The 16,865-nt window shown below is 41.3% G+C and overlaps 1 protein-coding gene across 1 annotated transcript in view; it reads right to left on the bottom strand.

Annotated features, from left to right (window-relative positions):
• The window catches only part of ESRP1 (epithelial splicing regulatory protein 1), a 205,518-nt gene that overhangs the window by 82,841 nt on the left and 105,812 nt on the right, over positions 1-16,865 (bottom strand). Inside the window, 1 exon segment of the mRNA XM_030216735.1 lies at positions 1,392-1,693. Within this exon segment, the coding sequence (XP_030072595.1) occupies positions 1,392-1,693 (302 nt within the window).

Genomic DNA, 16,865 nt, shown 5'->3' with positions numbered 1-16,865 from the left:
CAATTTCGTATTTTGCATTGAGTGTATATGGCAAAAATTCAATTTTTCAATATGGGAAGGGTGGCGGACCCCCCCCTGTGCTTGAAATGTGGCAGTCAGATGGGTTCATTCTTTCACTTTCTATGGGAGAATCCGAGGATACAGATCTTCTGGTCTAGACTGATGGGTTTTTTGCAGGCGTTGCTGGGGATGAAAATCTCCTATACCTCGTTGGGAATAATTTTAGATAATAAAATTATTTGCGGCAGCCAAAAAGGGGGCTCTACTATTGATACACAAGGCCTGTGTTCTGGGCAAGCGGCTCATTCTTGGGGCGTGGAAGAGTGCAGCACCGCCAGAATTTTGGCATTGGCGCAATAAACTGCATAAGCTTTTGTTATTGGAACGTAGGATGGTGGGGATATCCCCACGAAGGAGAAAGGTTTTTTGTCAATTTGGGGCCCGTACAATCTTTGTCCCCAAGGGCATGTAGTTTTGTGCTCAATTCTTTGTAAAGGCACAGTTATCCCTGGATATGTGGGGGGGGGGGTTTTTTGTTTTTTTTGTTTCTTTGGGGGGGAGGGGGTTGATTGGATGTGTGTTTTAGTAAGAGGTCTTGTTTTGTGATGTCAGCTTTGAGGTTAAGGTTAGTGGGTTTGCTACATAAGGAGGGATAGGGGAAGCTTTAACTAAAGCTAGTGAAAAGCTTGATAGGAATTTTTGGTGGGGGTTCTATTGTGTTCAGTTACAGTTGTGAACATTTGTAAACCTGGATAAGTTTGCGTGTATATGTTTGAGTGGTCATTCATAAAAAAACTTTGAAACAAATTCTGTAGCAAAGGGATTTTTAGATTCACAAGCTGGATAAAGCACAATATTTCGATGGGATTGCTCTTCCCTCTTTTTTTTCCCCCGTACAGCAGACAAAATTAGGGAATAACTACTACTGAGGTGTTCAAATTATTAAAGATTTACTGGGTGATAAAAGTCCTAGGTGTGGAATGGGGGAGCTGTAAGTTAAGGGGGTAGTATCTTGTTTACGTGGAATTTCAATTGAATCTATTGTAATTTTCATTAGTCAAGACCATAGAATTGCAAGCTAAAACCTTGCGGGTGGTGAGAACAAATTGTTAAAACTTTGATGACAACACTTACCTTGTTTTTGATCAGTTTATTCAGATTGTGGTGTAAAAAAAAATGTTTTCTGCATATTGTGCCTATTGACTGTTTAATTCTGGTGAATCATCAATAAAATTGTTGAAACATAAAAGTTCTCTCCTGTTAAAGAGGAGGTACAGCAAAAACAGAACACCCAGATTTTCTCCAAGACTTGCTCCCTAACTTTTGTACGGAAGTCACTGTGGATTTTGTTCCTATGTTGGGGTCCAAGAGGCTGAATGCATTTTACTAACCTGCTGAACCTCAGCTGCTGTGCTCCTGAACAGTTCAATATATCTCTTGCCCAGCAAGTCTTTATGCTTCTTCAGGGCATTCTGTGCATATTCCTCACAGGAGAACAGCACAAACGCATCACCCGTAGGCCTGCCATCTGGGTATGTGACAAACAGGATACCTTCCTTCCCTCCTGTGATGGGGCAGTGAGGTCCAAAAAATACCAGTACTTCTTCCACGGTGGCAGTGAAAGGTAAGCCACGCATACGCACAATCACTTGGTTTTCTTTTGAGAGAAACTGTGCAACTTCATTGGAAGTACCTTGGGGAGGGAACAAAAAGGTTTTAGCTAAGAGCACTTAAAGAAGGACTACAGCAAAGATTTCACCTGACTAATGCTGTGAGCTGCCTTAATTGAAAGGTTTTTTTTTTTTTAATTAAATGTAATTTTCTAATATAATACATTTCTACTCCGCAAGATACCAATAAGCTCAAGGCGGATTATAATGAGAAGAAGCTGGAAAAAAAACCAGGAAGAGAACATGCCTTGAAATCATAAAATAAACTAACCACCACATGTAATACACAAAATCAATCAAAGTTTTTCCTGTAAAGAAATCGTATAGTCTTTTAGCTTCTTTCGAAAAAAAGATAATCTGTCAAAATACACAGGCTACCAGGAAGGACATTCCAAAGTTTCACCATCTGATATGGATCTCACAGATAGCATCCCATATTTTATCCTCTTTGGATTAGGGAAGTAGAACCTCTTAGAAAGTCTCAAAGTTCTCTTTCCCTAACCCAACAATGGGGGCAAGAGTGAGACCATGTAAGAAGGTGTCTGGCCATACAATGACTTAAGTCATTGTCAGTGTTTTAAACATCACTCTTTCCTTAATGGGAAGCCAGAACAAATTGTATATCAATGGAGTAACTCTTTCATATCTTGCGGCACAATTCTGTATCATTTTAGGTCTCTTAATCAAAGACTGAACAGCCTCGATAGATATTACAATCATCTAGCTGCATTAATAGTAAAACCTGTAACAATATCCTGAATTGTTCAAAACAAGAATAAAAGCATTTACTTAAGTTCTCAGTGTCATGAACGCTTTCCTTACTACATCGTTTACCTCAGTAAGGGTAACGTAGAATCAATAAGGATACAAATAAGGATACCAATCTTCAATGATAGTTCTATTTGAAAGTTTAGCCCATTTAACATAATGGAGTTACAAGGGGTATTGATCTTAGGAGGTGTTAGCCATAAAAACTAAACAAGACGACCATTATCCCAGTGGCGTAGCCACAGGTGGGCCTGGGTGGGCCGGGGCCCACCAACATTCAGTTTTATCTAAGAGAGAACTTAATATAGTTTCAATATCAGGCATTAAGTCTAGTAAAGAGAGTACGAGTAACGCTGTCAGCATAAATGAAGATTTCCACTCCTTCCTCCTCTAATTTGCTGCCCAAGAAACTCATAACATTAGAGTGGGATTTAGTGGGGGATCCTTGAGGAACCCCACAGGACATTCTCCATTTTTCCAATAGTACACTCTATATATTCCTAATCTTAAAAAAAAAAACCTTCACTCATCTCAGCACCCTACCAGATATTACCAAATTTGTTTAACTCCTGCAGCTGTAAAGCATGGTCAATCAAATCAAATGCTGTGGATAAATCAAATTGTAATACTATAGCTTGTTTTCTTTTATTCAATATAATCTAGCCTAATCTAGTTTTTCTATACCGCCTTCTCCCCCAAATGGTCCAAAGCGGTTTACAAAAATAACTACAAAAATCACACTATAGTATTTAAGATTATTAAAACAATTAAAAAAAATACCCAGCATAAGTCAAGAATTTTTGGATTGGATTTATTCAATTTTGTATACCACTTTATGTGGTTTACAATGTTTAAAAACGACAAAACATACCAACTACGTACATAAATAGCAATTACATCAGAATTAAAAAAAAAAAATTAACAGTCACAGCAGATAAAGTCTGTTCAAAGTACTGATGGAACATCCAAGTTTTTAAGACTCTTACGAAAAGCGTAAGATAGCTGTCTTGTAGCAAGAGAGATTATTCCACGTTTCAACTACCTTATAGGAAAATGACATTAAAATCTTTTTATATCTTACAGCTTTAAAAGAAGAAAAATAAATATTCCCCCCCCCCAATTCTATAAAAGCCACCAAAAGTTTTGCATGCCCCCAATTTGTGCATGCAGTTTAATATTAACAAGTCAATTAGTGCCAATTGGCTTAACAAGCAATTATTGGCACCAATTAGATTTCATTGGGATTTACCCACATAAAGATAGGCACAGGATCCGTGCCTAAAGTTTGTGTGGGTCCCAAAAAAGGTGGCATGGAAATGGGAGTGTCACAGGTGTTTGTGGAGCAGACTAGGGGTGTGGTTTTGAGTTGCGCATGTAATTGTAGAATATGGGAGTTCCACACGTACATTTAGGTGCAGGCATTTGCACCACTTTTTCATTGGTGCAAATGGTGGAATCTAAATTACAAGCAAACTCTCTATTTAAGCATTAATTCTATAAACCACGACAAATTTTAGGCACGGCTTATGTAAGTGATATTCTATGATTTTTTTCAGCTCCAAATTTTAGGCACCATATATAAAATCTAGCTTTATGTGAGTAGTTTTCAACTTAGGTTCTTCTCTAAATGGAAGATACGGAATTAGGTCAATCAAACCTTCATGAGCTAGACCATATAATATTTTAAACAAACATGCCAGTTTGTACTTTACACATGCTTTGACAGGGAGCCAATTAACTGCGACTAAAAAAAAAAGGAGTAACATGCTCAAACCAGGACTTCCTGAAAAATCAACTTTACTGCTGTATTCTGCAAAAATTATAATTTGTTCATCACAGTATCTGAAATTCCAGAGTATAATGCATTAGCATAATTCTGTTGAGAAATGAACAAAGCTTGCACTAAGACTGTAAATTGGCTCTCCTAAAAATAAGGGCAAATTGTCTTCAGTTGTTTTAACTTAAAATTTTGGATATTTTAGATTTAATTACTCACCACTTTCCAAATCCAAGCTCAGAGTTATAAACAGTTACACAAATTATCTCCCTATCCAAGTGGATTTACAATCTAAGTGATACCTGAAGCAATGGAGGGTGAAACAACTTGACCCAAATCACAAGGAATGCCAGTGAGAGAAGCAGGATTTGACCCCCCCCAGCTTCCATGGCTATCAAATTGCTGCTCCAATAACTACATTAGTCCTCCACTCAATTTCTTAAAGCCCCATATTCAAAAACAAGCTGAGCTCCTAAACCTATGCTCTTCAGTTAGGCTCCTAAATATGGGTCCTATCTTCAGTAAAACTTAGGAGCATAAGTTCTCAGCTGAAAATTAATTTATGAGCTTAAAATTTATGCTTAAATGTTATGCTTATAAATTTAGGCGTGCCATTCTTTTGCCTAGACTTATGAACCTACAGTAGTGTTGAAAAAAAAAATCAGTGCTAAGCTTCTAGAGGGCAATTCTATAAACTGGTGCCAAGTCATAGCGGGGTACGCTTAGTGCCAATTCTATAATGGCAGTTAGACATGCTAAAGCCATTACAGAATACTAGCCCAAAGCTGTGCTGGTGCACCAAAATGTAAAGCGCCCACCTACAGTGGCGTTCCTAGGGTGGCTGACACCCGAGGCGGATCCCCAATGCGCCCCCCCCCCCCCGGCAAAACGACAGACACCCCCCCCCCCGGGTGCATCTTTACCTGCTGGGGGGGGGGGGGGTGCCGCGCGTCTGTCGGCAACGCTCGTTCCCTGCTCCCTCTGCCCCGGAACGGGTTACTTCCTGTTCCGGGACAGAGGGAGCAGGGAACGAGCGTTGCCGACAGACGCGTGGCACCCCCCCCCCCCCAGTGGCGAAATGACGGACACCTCCCCCCAGCAAAACGACACCCCCCGGTGCATCTTTACCTGCTGGGGGGGGGGGGGGGTGCCGCGTGCCTGTCGACTTCGCTCGTTCCCTGCTCCCTCTGCCCCGGAACAGGAAGTAACCCATTCCAGGACAGAGGGAGCAGGGAACAAGCGTTGCTGACACGCACCCCCCCCCAGCGGCGTGCACCTGGGGCAGACCCACCCCCACCCCTTGGTACGCTACTGCTCACCTATGGCAAGTCAATGGCTGGCAAACGCTGGTGCGCCTTAGTACACCATGCAACATGTGCAACTAATAGCACTCTTTCAGTTGCATACGTCACTTGGCGACACACCATAGTCCACACAGACTCTGCCCAAATGTACACTGCCCTCGCAGTTACATACTAAGTTACTTTAGCACATAATTTAGAATAGCACCTAGGCACTTATGGACATAAATACCAGCATTCTGTAACATAAGTGCATATTTGGTGCCTAACACTAGGCGCCAGCTTATTGAATTGCTCCATCACTGCTGCCACCCAATTTTTATATTCCTAAATTTAGTGACTTTTTAGTATAAAGTTATGAATTCAGACCTAGTAAACTTACTAAGAGGCCAATTTATGTACATAACTCCCAAAGTTAGGAGCATAAATCCTTTGACTATATGGTCCTTAATTTTTAGACATTCCCTACAAATAAATCACTGCTCAGTGTACAGAGATCCAGACACTATAAAAATATCATTCAATTTAAAATGCCAGACAGGAAGTAATGTCAGCACCAGCAATGGCAGCCTAGCTTCAGAGTTCTGAGCAGACCCCTCATTATAAGCTTTATATTCATCTTCCCAGGCACTGTGGAGCTGCATAAACTGCATTTATAAAAGTGGAGGAGATTCTGAAACTATTGGTATGAGCGCTTCTGGCAAGACTGTTACCTATCTGGCTTTGATTACTGTGGAGCGGTGGGGCCATGCAACATACAATGGAATATAAATAGAAGGCATAATTTGCGCTTCTATGAACTGAGACACCTACGTATGCAGATTGTGAGAGAATGGTGCGGGGAATCACAGGTGCTCTACTAGATTGGGACAGTACCACCATCTTGATGACAGAACCCATAGAATGCTGGGAGCACCCTGAAATAAGCAGCCTAGATATATTGTGGTTTGTTTCAGTACTATAAAGATAAAGAGCAAATACGGCAGGTGGCTAGAAAAGCAGTGTCTGCTTATTTCTTTTGGGGCACATCACATTGAGGTTTATCAAGACTTGTCTGTGGCAACATTGAAACGCTGTATGAACTGAAGCCACTCACACCACAGCTCTGGCAACTGGTATTCAGTATAAAATGGCGGCATTCCTTTGCCTTAGTGTTTTTATAAAGATGGGAAACTTCACCAGATCCACACAGTGGCGAAGGCGCAGATCTTTCCTGAAGCCGACCCCTCATCAGCGTCATCCTCATTCACTGCGGCACCATTGTCAAGAACTGCAGATCTCGGCTTGGTTTACATGGTCCACCTAAGTGGCAATGAGTAGCTAAGGGCACTGGGTGGCGAAACGTCAATCTGGGAACAACGTGGCTGCCATCTCACATACCTGATATGATAATGCGTGGTGACATGCTTCTAGCCCTGGATGCTATGGAAGGTAGCAATTGGCACTTGTCCTGTGCTAATTCTGGACTGATGTATGTGGGATTAAATGAGTGTTGGTTTGATGCTGTTCTGTTGATACCTGTGCAAGAGGTTGCTTGGGGGACTGAATTTTGGCTGGGGGCATCATGAACTGTATTAGTGGGCTTTTTACTCTAGCATGTTGGAGAGTCAGGAGTAGTATACCTTGTGGTTCATGCTTCCTCTGACAGCCTCTGGTTGTTACAATTATATTTAGGAGGGGGGGTGGTAGGAGGTGAGATAATGGATTGTGGGAACCTAAGGTTGGGGAGGGTGTTAGATGGGAATACAAGAGAGCAATATGGGGGGGGGGGGGCTGATTGCTAAGGGGAGGACAACTAGCATGGTGGTGAGCTATAGGCCATTCGAGGGAGGGCTCCAACCTCTTTGTTGTGTGCTATGGAGGCTATTACATTTTTAAGTTACCATGCCAGATGCCTAAATTCTCCCAGAAAATGACTATTGTTTTGAGAATTGGAGAGCATGAAGCACAGTAGCCTTTGCTTCAAATTCCTGAAAAATATTGTATTCAAAGTACACTAATACATATTATGTGACTAATACTATTCAGAGGAAAACTAAAGGGGTACTTATAGCACACTCTGATCAATTCTCCTGGTCTACTCGAAAGATCATACGAGATGAAGGTGGCAGATATTTTTGGTGGTGACCTTGGGCCCCATGGTTTATACGTTGATGAATGTTTATTATCCTAATGAGGGCCAGGGGATTTTTCTGCAGGGCTTGGGAAAAGCGTTATTACAGAATGCGGAGGGTAGAATGTTATTAGGAGGAGATTTCAATTTAACTTTGAATCTGACATTAGATAGCATAATGCACCCCTTGTGAGGAGTTAAGCATAAGTCTTGACATCAAGAGGTGGCTGGTTCAATTCCCACTGCTGCTCCTTGTGATCCTGGGCAAGTCACTTAACCCTCCATTGCCTCAGGTACAAACTTAGATTGTGAGCTTTCCTGGGACAGAGAAATACCCAGTGTACCTGAACGTAACTCACCTTGAGCTAATGAAAATGGTGTGAGAAAAATCTAACTAAATAAATAAATGGCACATAGCTGAATTAAAGAGTTTTTTTTTTGTTTTTTTAAGCTAGATGGGGTTTAGTGGGTCTGTGGAGGGCTTATTCCAGAATAGATTATTGGTTTGGGGAGCTGGGGAATTCATCCTCAAACTCTGCGAGTACAAATCCATACTTGAACCTGGTCTGACCATTCCCTGTTGCAGCTAGACTTGTCAGTTTGAGTGGACCTGGGGGGGTGCACAGATATTGGTATCTTCATGATCAGAGCCAGCAGGTCACCCAGCTGGAAAAGGACCTTTTGGAATATATTAAATTTAATGATACAGAGGATGTCAATGATACTATGGGAGGGGCATAAAGCTGTGATGATTGCTCTACAGGCAAACATGACTAAAACCAAAACTAATAAGGAATATTAACTTAAGAGAACAGATAGATGCTCTGGAAGAAGAAAAAAAAAAGGGATACAGAGGAGCACTTAAAGGAAATTCGTTGCCAGAGAATGTGGTTAAGGCGGTTAGCTTAGCGGAGTTTAAAAAAAGGTTTGGATGGCTTCCTAAAGGAAAAGTCCATAGACCGTTATTAAATGGACTGGGAAAGTCCACTATTTCTGGGATAAGCAGTATAAAATGTTTTGTACATTTTTGGGATCTTGCCAGGTATTTGTGACCTGGATTGGCCACTGCTTGAAACAGGATGCTGGGCTCGACGGACCTTTGGTCTTTCCCGTTATGGCAATACTTATGTACTTATGACTTGCATGCCTTACATATGCAACTTTATAAGCTTCAATTAGCGCAAGACAATCAAAACAGAAAAAGCCTTACCAAGCAACAAAAAGTCTTCAACTGCTTCCTAAACATAGGCAAGGAAGAAATTTGACGCAAAGACAAGTGTCAGAGCAGCTACAGAAAGTGCAGCAGACATTTTGAATTTGACAATAAGGCCAGTCATCTTTTGGCTTCTAAACTGAAAAAAACAAACAAATGGGACATACTCAGATTTCTGCCATTTGCGATGAACAGGGGACTTTGTGTACCTTCACTAAAGTTATCTGTGAGATATTATCAGCAACTGCACACCCCTGATATTTCCCCTACTGAGGAAGAGAAAGAGATATTTAGATACAATTTAACTGTCTCATTTGTGCATAGCTAACAGTGAAGTGCTAGCTCATCCAATAGAGTTGGAGGAGGTACAGTGGGCCATAAAGAACCTGCCACAGGGTAAAGCCCCAGAGAGTCTGATGGCTTTACTATGCTGAATTGACATAAAATGTAGAAAATCTATATCAGGCTAAATTTACACCAAATATGAACACGCTTTTTGGCAAACTGGATCATAGGAGGGGCTTAATTTGTCCTGGGTGGGAAAATCCATGTGGTCAAGTTGATACTTCTGACAAAGCTGTTATATCTATATATAGCTTTTCTCCTACCTATTCCTCTGATACTTTTTGTGAAGCTTAAAGAGGAGGATGTTTAGATATATTTGGAATAAGCGTCCACCTAGAGTCAGGGCCTGAGCTTTGTGCCATCTGAAATGAAAGGAATGGCTATACCAGATTTTTTTTCAATACTATCGAGCGGCCCAGCTTCGGGTTGTGACTGAGTGGGTTGCGCATTTGAGAAAGGTCTGGGTCTGCATAGAACAGAAGAGGGTAGATCCCCCCCGTTGAGGACTGTTCTGTGGCTTCCTGCCCCCCACCTTTTGGTTTGTATTAAAGCGAGTTCCTGTAGGTATTTGAGGTCCCTTGAGGACTTGGTATACAGTACAGAAAACCCTTTTATCAGATAGAGCGCAGCAAACAGCCATCCATTTTGCATAGGGCTTTGTACCGAGTCATATGGATAATGTGTTCTCTCAATGGGAACCTAAAGGGTTACATAGTCTGGTCAGATCTGGGAGGAGGAGGTTATTGTATCTTTTGGAACTTGAGGAGGAATATAGTTTAACTGCCCACCATAGTTGTTTTCGTTATCCACAAATTAGGAATTATATTTCTAAAATAGCTCAAGCAGACCTTAGTCTGGAGCAGAAAGGGCAATGAGGGTGATGAGGGTAGAGGGTATATATCCTGACTTATCAGGCTTTGATATCTTATTTTCCTAAGACTATTACGTTGAGAAGTGGGAGGGGGGACCTTCAGATGATATGAAAAGGCGATGGGAATTAAGTTTCAAGTAGAAGGTTGCTAGGCTGTATAGAGAGGGGAGTGACCAGCAGAAGAAAAGAGGTGTTAATGCCCCTGTACAAATCGTTGGTGAGGCCCCACCTGGAGTATTGTGTTCAGTTTTGGAGGCCGTATCTTGCTAAGGATGTAAAAAGAATTGAAGCGGTGCAAAGAAAAGCTACAAAAATGGTATGGGATTTGCGTTACAAGACGTATGAGGAGAGACTTGCTGACCTGAACATGTATACCCTGGAGGAAAGGAGAAATAGGGGTGATATGATACAGACGTTCAAATATTTGAAAGGTATTAATCGGCAAACAAACCTTTTCCGGAGATGGGAAGGCGGCAGAACTAGAGGGCATGAAATGAGATGAAATGTCAGGAAGTATTTTTTTTCACGGAGAGAGTAGTGGATGCTTGGAATGCCCTCCCGTGGGAGATGGTGGAGAGGAAAACGGTAACGGAATTCAAACATGCGTGGGATAAACAAAGGAATCCTGTTCAGAAGAAATGGATCCTCAGGAACTTAGCAGAGATTGGGTGGCAGAGCTGGTGGTGGGAGGCGGGGATAGTGCTGGCCAGACTTATACGGTCTGTGCCCTGAAAATGACAGTTACAAATCAAGGTAAGATATACACAAAAAGTAGCACATATGAGTTTGTCTTGTTGGGCAGACTGGATGGACCGTACAGGTCTTTTTCTGCCGTCATCTACGTTACTATGTTCTTGAAAGCATCAGTAAGCAGCTCTTTGATGGAGAATGCATACAAAACGCTCTCTCGCTGGTACTATACCCCATGAAACTTAAAAGCTTTTCACTATGGAACCGGACAATGCTGGAAGAACCTGTGGTACGGAGGGTGACATGTACTTATTCAGTGATATCCAACCATATTGGCAATCAGTTATTTAGCTTGTTCAACAGATTTTGGGCCTCTCATATCCACTGAAAGCAAAACATTGTTTACTATATCTTCAGCCCGTTTGGATTAAACCACAACATAAATTTGCATCTCATATTTTCACTGTAGCTCAGCTGGTTCTGGTGGCTGCTTAGAAAACAGCCAGGAGCACCGGCAGTGGCAATGCTTTTACGCAAATTGCATTATATTTCTTTGATGTCAGAATTAACAGCCATAAATAATGGACTATTGGCGCCTTATCAAAAGGTCTGAGCTAATTACCTGAGTTGAAAAACACACAACAGTGACTGCTCTACATTTTAGAAAAAAAATGATTCGGACTTATCATGCATTGATACCTCGGGGGGGGGGGGGGGGGGGGGTTGTGCTACTATAGGGTTGAGGTTGATTCTTTGTGCATGGGTAGGGTGGGGGAGGTAGGGGAATGGGATATTTGTTTTCTGGTTGGTTTGTTATATTTTGCCATGCTGCATTGCTTGTATTTAGCCTGGTTTTTTTTAATAAAGAGTTAGAGTTTAAAAAATGAAATAAAATGCTGATGTGCCTATAGAATTTCTTACAAAGCATGTTAAATATTTAAATATATCATATTTTACTAGTATTACAAAATAATAAAATCTGATTTTAACACAAGCAGCCATGTTACTGTATGCTATATAAGGCTTGCTATAATATAACTATAGCTCCATGTACAGAGCTAAACTCTGCTACAACGAATTTCAGGCAATACATTAAAGAGAAAATATAAATTGTACAGTACATGCTATGAACTCCACAAAAGGTGCGTTCCATTTGACTAAGTGGGTGAAGTGAACTAAGTGTTTAAAAGGGTGTTCCTTAAGTGTAGCTGGGTCTGCACAAGGGAGGAGTATGGAATGTGGCAGCCATTTTGAAAGCAGAGCCAGCATGGGCCGGAAAGACTGAGGATCACTTTACCACCAGTGACTATAAGGTAGACCCCAGGGTGTGTGGGGGGGAGGGGTTGCCTATGAGAGTGTGGAGGCTGCATTTGGGGGAGGCTTATCCCATTTGGGAGAGGCAGAGCCCAGATACTCTCTCAAATAATCTGGATCATCAGATAACTTGCAGGGGTACGGGTGTCTGGCCTCTAAACTAATATATCTCTGGCTTCATCCTGACTTTATAACTCTAAAATTAACTCAAAGTAATACTTGACAAGACATTTTGTAAGACTAAGTTGTATGAAGTATTGTTTAGAACTGTGAAAAACAACAATATTACAACGTTCTTATAGGGCAGGAAGAGTGGGACCCGGTGCTATGATGGTATAAGGTTGAAGTGCTATATACTGGTATTCGGTGGTTTGGTACTTTATATACACTGAACACTATTCACAAAATTTAAAAAATAATTTTAGAGTTATAACTGGTATGAAATTTGGGCAAATGTAATATTATATATGAAACCAGATAGAAATAACTAGAACCCTAAGGTTTGTTTAGAGCTACAATATATGGAGCAATATGGCTACAGGGTGGGCGTCAAAATCTGGTTTGTCTGAGGAGCGAATTCAAGAATTAATGTCTAGTAGTAGACTATTCACCACAGCAGAGGAAAGTTTGATAGTGGACTGATTGGAAATCCAGAAACTTAAGATACTGATTAGAAATGAATATTATGACCCTTATAGAATATTTAAATCACTTATGGAGCACAATAAAAGATATTTATACTCCTCAGGTTAATCATTTACTAGAATCCTTTTCTCTTATAACAGCGTGATAATTGTGACTTGTAGTCATAAAGACATGGAGGAAAAGCCTCAAGTGTCGTGACGTAGCTCCGATCTACATAGTTCAAATGTCATTCACTTTAAGGAGTACTCACTTGCATCATCAGCATAAAAACCTCCACCATTTATTGCTTTAATATGTCCTAATCAAAGTCTTTCAACGGTTCTGTAAGATAATCAGTAACCTGTAACTTATCTTCGCAGTGGCACAGTCTTGTTTCCATCCACAGACAAATAAATTCAGTACCCTCAGTATGGGCCCTAAAGTGACTGACTGGGTTAGGAACTGGTTGAGTGAACGGCAATAGAGGGTGGTTGAGTGAACGGCAATAGAGGGTAGTGATAAAATGGAACTCACTCTAGGGAAACGGGTATTACCAGTTATGTGCCGCTAGGTTCAGTTTTTAGACCAGTTCTTAACATTTTGAAAGCAGTATTGCTGAAGGGCTGTCCGGTAAGGTTTGTCTCTCTGCAGATGCAATAGACATCCCTTATGGTGTGGATAACATGAGGAAGGACCTAGCAAAGCTTGAAGAATGCTCTGGAATTCGATAGCTAAGATTTAATGCTAAAAACAAAATGCAGGGTCATGCATTTGGGCTGCAAAAACACAAGGGAACGGTACAGTTTAGGGGGTGAAGAACTTATGAGCACAAAAGAGGACTGGGACTTGGGTGTGTTCGTTATGTGATGATCTTAAGATGGCCAAACAGATAGAAAAGATTTGGTGAAAGCTAGAAGGATGCTTGGGTGCATAGGAAGAGGAATGGCCAGTAAGAAAAAGAAGGTGACGATACCCCTGTATGAAACTCTGGTGAGACCTCATTTAGAATACTGTGTACAATTCTGGGGACCACACCTCCAATAAGATATAACACAGGATGGAGTCAATCCAGAAAGTGGCTACTAGAACAGTCAGTGGTCTTTGGCATAGCCACCTTAGGAATCACTTGAAGTATATCAAGTGCCATAAAAAAATAAAATAAACCCTCTAATTCTATTAAAGTTGCCAAAAATCATGCATACAAATGAGCTAGATTTGTAGTTAACACACAACTTCATGGAACACTGGGGATTAATAGCAGAAGGTAAAAATAATCATAATAGCATTAGGGGTATGTTTACTATGGTGCATTAGCGTTTTTAGCATGTATGGACACCTACATAGTTAGCACACACTAAAAGCGCTAGCGCACCCTTAGCGCTGCTTAGTAAACAGGGGCGTTAAGTCATCAGTTAAAGCCTCCTAGCCTAAAAAGAAAGCCTGCTCTAGGTTTCAGGAATAGGCAAAGGCAAAAAAAAAAAGTGTTTTCAATTTCAGATGAGTGTTTTGGTTTTTTTTTTTAAAAGATCATTCCACACATTTAGTTTAATAAAATTATTTAATGTATATTAGAACTTAATATGTGCACATCCACTTGCAGTCAAATTCTATAAAAGGCACCAAAAATTCAGCACCAATAAAATCCAGCACTAAGCACTATTATAAAAAATGCGCTTTGAATTAGGCGCCGTTTATATAGCACCACCATAGTGCCAGGATCCGCACCCAACCTTGGGTACGAGGATTTACACCAACTGAAACCTGGCATAAATCCTCATGCCTAAATTAGGTGCAGATCTGCCGTATTTTAACACACTGCGTGCAAATTCTAGGAACGCCCCTCACCTGCCCATGCCCCTCCCATGGCTACCCCCCTCCTTTTTTTAGATCCACATGTAAAACTTTACACACACATCTTTATAAAATATAGACTACAAAGAGGCATGTGTAAATTCAAATTGTTGCTAATTAGTAATGATTGTTAGTATCCAATTATTGGAGCTAATTGGCTCCTTATTCTATTAAATTGTGTGCATGCAATTTTGAGCACATGTTGAATTTACTAATGTGTTATTTCATAGGTAAACGTATGTTACATCAATTCTGCAAATATTAAAATGCATCTCTCTAATAGCTTAATCTCTCAAATTACACATTAAGCCCAAGTCCCTTTTTACCACACAAGTGCGTTTACATGTAAGATTTCTCTAGTTATCATATGATATCCTGGAATCCCACTGCTGTATGTGGCACATTTCAACCCTCAGTGAACATACAAGAAGAGAACAGAAAGAAGGAACAGCTCTGTTCTAATTCAGTTGTTTAGGCTCATTTTCGAAAGAGGACGTCCATCTTTTGACATAAATCGGAAGATGGACGTCCGTCTCCCAGAGATGTCCAAATCGGTATAATGGAAACCGATTTTGGACATCTCCAACTGCAGTCCGTCGCAAGGACATCCAAATTTCAAGGAGGCGTGTCGGAGGCGGGACTTCGGTGTGCCTAATACTTGGACGTCTTTGACCTATAAATCGAAAAAAGCAAGGACGCCCATGACGAACACTTGGATGTTTTCATCTGGACGTGTTTTTTTTTTTTTTTTTACGAATAAGGCACAAAAAGGTGCCCGAAATGACCAGATGAAAACCGGAGGGAATCGGGGATGACCTTCCATTACTCCCCCCCAGTGGTCACTAACCCCCTCCCACCCTCAAAAAACATCTTTAAAAATATTTCGTGCCAGCCTCTATGCCAACCTCAGATGTCATACTTGGGTCCATGACAGCGCATGAAGGTATCTGGAGCAGTTTTAGTGGGTACTGCAGTGCACTTCAGACAGGCGGACCCAGGTCCATACACCCCCTACCTGTTACATTTGTGGAGGAAACAGAAAGCTCTCCAAAACCCACTGTACCCATATCTAGGTGCCCCCCTTAACCCATAAGGGCTATGGTAGTGGTGTACAGTTGTGGGTATTGGGGTGGGGGTTTGGGGGGGTTCAGCACACAAGGTAAGGGAGCTATGTTCCAGGGAGCATTTTATGAAGTCCACTGCAGTGCCCCATAGGGTGCCCGGTTGGTGTCCTGGAATGTCAGGGGGACCAGTGCACTAGAAATGCTGGCCCCTCCCACATCCAAATGGCTAGCATTTGGACATTTTTGACTTGGACGCCTTTGGTTTCGAAAATCGTCGAAAGTCAGACATCCAAATTTAAGCATGACCTTGGATTTGGACGTCTCTGACGGTATTTTCAAAACAAAAGATGGACGTCCATCTTTTTTCGAAAATACTGTTTTCCCCGCCCCCAGATTTGGATGTTTTACAAAGACGTCCAAATCACAACTTGGACGTTTCTTTCAAAAATGCCCCTCTATGCACATCAGGGATGACTGGAAAGTAGTACTGTGCTCTCTTACATTGAAGGCCCACATTCAACTCCTGAGCCTTGCCAGAATGCCATTGAAAGAGCTGGAGTAGGGAGCAGAGAGGGAGTCTCGGCTCTCCCATAGGGGGTAATTCTCTAAAGTAGCCACTAACATTTACACAAGAACATAAGCGTTGCCATACTAAGACAGACAGAAGGCCCATCAAGCCCAGTATCCTGTTTCCAACAGTAGCCAAGCCAAGTCACAAGTACCTGGCAAGATCCCAAAAGAGTAAAACAGATTTTATGCTGATCATCCTAGAAATAAGCAGTGGACTTTCCCAAGTCCATCTTAATAATGGCTTATAGTCTTTTCTTTTAGGAAATTATCCAAACCTTTTTTAAACCCTGTTAAGCTAACTGCTTTTACCACTTTCTCTGGCAACAAATTTCAGAGTTTAATTGCATGTTGAATGAAGAAATATTTTCTCCGATGTGTTTTAAATTTACTATTCAGTAGCTTCATTGCATGCCCTCTAGTCCTTGTATTTTTGAAAAGACTAAACAAGCAATTCACATCTACCCATTCCACTCTACTCAGTAATCATTTTTGTTGTCCTTCTCTGTACCTTTTCTAATTCTGCTATGGGGCTCATTTTCAAAGCACTTAGACTTTAAAAATATGCCTCTATAGTGGAGTAGTGCAGCAGACTGATTCTAGGGAACAGGGTTCGATTCCCACGCAGGGGCATAGGCAGACACCCAATTTTGGGTGGGCCTGGGCCCAAGATGGGCGGACAGAAGAACTCTGCCCT

Source organism: Microcaecilia unicolor, chromosome 1 (assembly GCF_901765095.1).
Source record: "Microcaecilia unicolor chromosome 1, aMicUni1.1, whole genome shotgun sequence".
Taxonomy (NCBI): Eukaryota; Metazoa; Chordata; class Amphibia; order Gymnophiona; family Siphonopidae; genus Microcaecilia; species Microcaecilia unicolor.
The sequence above is the reverse complement of the archived record's forward strand: the minus strand, read 5'-3'. Positions and strand labels throughout refer to the sequence as shown.